The sequence below is a fragment of the Montipora foliosa genome, chromosome 1 (genome assembly GCF_036669935.1).
Source record: "Montipora foliosa isolate CH-2021 chromosome 1, ASM3666993v2, whole genome shotgun sequence".
NCBI lineage: Eukaryota > Metazoa > Cnidaria > Anthozoa > Scleractinia > Acroporidae > Montipora > Montipora foliosa.
In genome coordinates, this window is record NC_090869.1 from 70,909,032 (window position 1) to 70,914,031 (window position 5,000).

Genomic DNA, 5,000 nt, shown 5'->3' on the forward strand with positions numbered 1-5,000 from the left:
TTGGTAAAGAACTTTCACCAGTACCTTTTGCTAAGGATTTAGGGGTTTTTATGGACTCAACCCTAAGCTTCGATGAGCATGTTATGCAAATTATATCTAAGTGCATCGCAAGTCTTTGCCAAATTAACCGAGTAAGACACGTTTTGGATAAAAAGACCTTGATGACTGTCATCAACGCACTGGTTTTCAGTAGACTTTTCTACTGTTCTTCGGTTTGGGGCGGGATTTCCAGGAAGAACGTTTTGAAATTGCAATCTGTGCAAAATTTCGCCGCACGCACGTATTATAACATAAAACCTATCCTTAGGGATTTAAATTAGCCTGCGAGCAGGCTCTCTCTGGGAGAGAAGGAGAGCCTGCACGCATCCATTTGAATTTGGAATGCCGCCTCCTGATGTCACGCTGAGAGAGCTGTCAAAAATTAGCCAATCAGCGCGCACCCGAAGTAAACATTGAAAAAAACAGAAAACAGAAAGCCACGCGTTGTGTATTTCAATTTGCTCGAGGCAGAAACTCAAAAACAAAACTGTTAAGAAATGAAGCCTTCGCCAGAAGAGCCTAACAACTATTGCTGATGCTGTAAAGCCTGAGCTGAATATTCAGTACGGTAATTCGTGAAGTCCCTTCCGCGGAAAATGTGTTTCGTTCGTCAGGGAAAAATTTAGCACACAAACTTCAAACGGCGGGAATCGTAATAGAGAAGTTCGTTTTCCCTGACCGCATCTGCACTGTGTGAGACTCGTCGACCACAACTGCTGCCAAATTTCAGTAAAGTGAAGTGGAGTTATCTTATTTAATTTATTTTAATGAAATACAGACATTACAACTGCTACATCACACTTTAATACTAGACAGATATTCTAATACCTACACCATTTTATTGCAAAGGTTTATCGAGTATTTGTGGTTATAGATATGTATTTTACTAATTCAATAATTTGAAAATTGGAATATTTTGTTTTCAAGTGTATCGGAGTATTGCGGAGTTACGAGGAGATCGAGCAATCATTTGTGGAGCCGCCTTTTCGGCTTACCAAATACTTGCTAAAATCGTGTAGAGTTCCTCTATCGTTCTCTATCGTTAAATCAGCAACAGAGGCAGCCGAAATGCCCATTTTTGTCTAAATGTGATCAGAGATAATGCTTTGTCGAGGACAGGAAACTACCACGGTGACATGAAGTCGCCTCGTATTTTGGCCGCTACGAAAAACAGTTGGGAAATAAGACTTTTCCCGAATCCTGTGGATAACAGAGATAGAACTTCCTTCCTTCCAGTAGAGAAGCCATTGCATCGCGTTGCCTGACCTTTAATTATGTAAAGTTATGGTAAATTGCAACATTCTACAATTTTCTCAGACGCATTTCTGACCACCTCATCTCTGCGAAGCGAAGAGGCTTTCTTGTTGTCGGAGCTTGGCAATGGTGACGTCACGAGGTAATTTAATTTCAGCCAATCAGTATTTTACGTCCAAAATTTGGACGCGACATTCAAAATACAAAGCCATGCGGGCAGGCCCTCATTCTACCCCAACCCCAGTCCCTCGGAGGGCCTGCTCGCAGGCTAGATTTAAATTGGCTAAATGTTGAATCAACTATCAAGTACAGAGATGGCTTAATGGCGTTCAAATGCATGAATGGGTATGCACCTGAATATATATGTGACCAATTCATTTTACGAACAAAGATCCACTCACGAAATACACGTAATAAGGATAAACTGGTGATCCCACTTTGTAAAACAGCTGCGGGTCAAAAAAGTTTTGTATACCGCGCAACGTCCATTTGGAACAGCCTTTCTCAAGATCTGATTAATTTAAATAACCTAAACAGTTTTGAAAGACTTTACAAGCTATCACTTCTTGAACAATAGTCATTAATTTACACGTTTTTACTCATATTTTAGTAGTATTTCATTAGTTAGTTTTTATATTGTAATTACTTCTGAAATGCCATTTTATTGGAGATTTAATAAAGTTTATTATTATCTCCAACCTCTCTTCTGCCTTAAAAAAAGTCCCTTAGAATCATTACTTTTTTTCCCCACGTACTCACACTTCTTTTTTAAATTTAGGTTACTTAATATTTTTCACATTTACAAGTATCAGGTCGCTTGCTTCATATTTCTGCATATGCAAAATGCAAACGGTTGTCCCTATATCCCACTTTCTTCTCTCTTTTATCTCAATGCCGACTATGATCACTATTCTTCTCGTCAAAGAGATAACTTGCATATTGACATATTCTTACTCCATCCGTGTTCAAGGTCCTCACATTTGGAACCTGTATTCCTCTTTCATTTCGTACTTCCCCCGCTCTTTCCAATTATAAAAGTAAACTCAAAGATTAGTATTTGTCACTTTAGTTTTTCTTCCCTCATTCAATTATCTTTTATGTATGTATTATGCTTACTTATATATATCACAATTTTCCTTCCTTTCTTATTATGTACGTTGTTTCTTTCTTGCTAAGTATGTCCACAATAATATTATTGTTAACTAATAATATTTTCTTTGTCATGTTATTATCATTATAATAATTATTATTAATTAGCAGGCACCTCCGGTAATTTCTGTACTCTGACCTACGCCGCATAAGCCTCAGGCTTTGGCTTCTCATAGACCAATTCGGCTAACTCATTGTTGTACCCAATTCAAATCTCTCGGGGTTAAGATTCTTTGTGTGTTGAATTTGCATGACAATGAAGCATTCACATTTAAATGAGATGGAAATACTTGGAACAAAACGTTTTATTCCCAAAAGATTTGAATTGGGTACAACATTGAGTTAGCCGAATTGGTCTATTGCTCTACTGTCACGACTTGTTTTTAAAAAAAAATTAAACAGTAAACATTAAACTCCAGGAAGCACGCGCAAAATACAGTGAGCAGTGTACGCTACATACTCTTGTGTAATTGGCAACACATGATACTGATGATATAGCCTGATTTGTGTTCAAATGTTCCCGTTGCTTTAGTATACCATCAAGCTGTAGTGGTGCTGCCGAACAAAGCAAAGAATGGTGATCCCATGAATGGGTCGCGAATTCCCGGAAAACGATTAGAATTGCAAATCTATTCTAGGAAATAGCGTGACGCTAAGTGGAGTTTTGATAACACCTGTGCACCCCAGATGTAGCAGCTGATCCAAAGATTACCCGCCATTGGTTTGCAACCCTGACCCCAGACAATAGCTAAGACAATAGAAATAATGGCATACCATTGTTTCCTGCAAGGGTTGCAAACCAATGGCGAGTAATCTTTGGATCAGCTGCTACACTACTGAGGTGCCGTCCGATTTCCCTATAGTCGAAAGAATTAAATGTTGAATTGCGATGAAGAGCTATTTCAGTCTTTACGAAGTGGTCCTTATTTCTGCTCCCCTGTCAGGTAAGTTCCAATCACCAAAATTATTTGGCCCAGTATTTATTTGCTTTCGGGCCAACGATATTTTCAGTCACATCATCTAAAGGATATTATGTCCTTTCAAATCGTATATATTTCCGCGGGAAGCATGGTTAAGCCCTAACGGATCTGAGCAGCAATTTAACATCTTTAAGAAATGCAAGAACAAGTTTGACTGCATCGTTCATGAAATGTTTGTAATTAAACGAACTAAGACCAAGTCTCAATCATTTTCAATCTGACTCAATTCGCGCGAAAGAAAGAAATTGCAGGCTTTTTATTGTATTTATTATCTTCTACCGTTTTTAACATTCTCTTTCTTGAAGTTGTATATATATTTGTCATACTTTTTCTTACATATATTTACTTCATTGTTTCTCCGTACGGTGATTTTTATTGATAATTGTCCGAAACGCCGTCGAAACGAAGTTCTGGATTTTTACCGTTCGTTTTTGTGGAGCTGTATACTCTGTCAGCATTTCGATATAAGCGAACGCTTTATTTCCTAGGACTAACAAGTTACATAATATTCCTACACCGCTTCGCTCACCGTGCGCTCGTGTACCCACTATACTATCATGCTTCCCTGCATGTGACAATGCTACATAGCTTTCACTGAGGCCCGTTTTAAACGTCGCATTTTACATGTGTCGAATCTAATGCAAATGATTTTTCTCATTTGCATTAAATTCGGCACATGTAAAATGCGACGTTTAAACGGGCCTGATAAAACGTATTTTTTAACAAAAAACTTATGAGGAGCTAAACTGCAGAATACAACGTATGTTGTTGTTAAAGTAAATCAAGTCATTTATTCGCCAGCATCACGTTTATAGGCATGTAGAAATAATTATTAAAGGTCTAAAATTAAACGATTTTTATTGATGGGTTTAATTGTTTCAGCTGACATTGTTTAGGCATATCCTTGGTCTGCGATGTTCGAGCCTATTCCTTACAAAAGTGAACAAACTTTTTCATCAAATCAAAGGGAAATTGGATGATTTCTACCCGATTCGTTTGCTATTTCATTCTTTGAACCATAGTTAATAGAGGGGACTGGTTTGGAAAGTCGGCAAACATCAAAGAGCAAACAAAGATGTCAAGATTTAAATGAAGGGGGTAGTTTCTACAGAAACTGTGGTGCTGCGTCGTTGGGGAAGTACCATACAAAAATTTGCAATTATCAACGGAGTTTATAATGTAAATTGACCACCGTACAGAGATTCTAAAAGCTGACGTTTCGAGTGTTAGCCCTTCGTCAGAGCGAATCGTGGAATTATGGGTTACGTGTAGTCTTTATAGTGGAGTAGGAGCTACGCTATTGGTGGTAACATGGCAACGTGAAAAATAGGAATATATTAGTTAAATGAAAAGCGTTCGTTAATACCGTGAGGATTAAGGGTGCCGATTTGGAAGATGAATTTTTGTTCCAGATTCTTGCGGCTTTCCGTCGTACCTAGATGTAGGGAAAGGCCGCAGATAGCCATGTGTTTTTTGGAGAGGTTAGGGAGATGAAAATGACGAGCGACTGGCTTAGATGCGTCTTTGTCATTCTTCTCAACATCGCGAAGGTGTACGCGGAATCGGTCACCTAGTCGT

The 5,000-nt window shown here is 38.4% G+C and overlaps 1 protein-coding gene across 1 annotated transcript in view; it reads left to right on the plus strand.

Moving 5' to 3' along the window:
* The first annotated feature begins 3,285 nt into the window (after positions 1 to 3,285).
* The window catches only part of LOC137980808 (uncharacterized protein YfbL-like), a 24,097-nt gene continuing 22,382 nt past the window's right edge, over positions 3,286 to 5,000 (plus strand). The window contains exon 1 of the mRNA XM_068828228.1: positions 3,286 to 3,386. Within this exon, the coding sequence (XP_068684329.1) occupies positions 3,332 to 3,386 (55 nt within the window). The 5' untranslated portion in view covers positions 3,286 to 3,331. The remainder of the gene's footprint in view (positions 3,387 to 5,000) is intronic.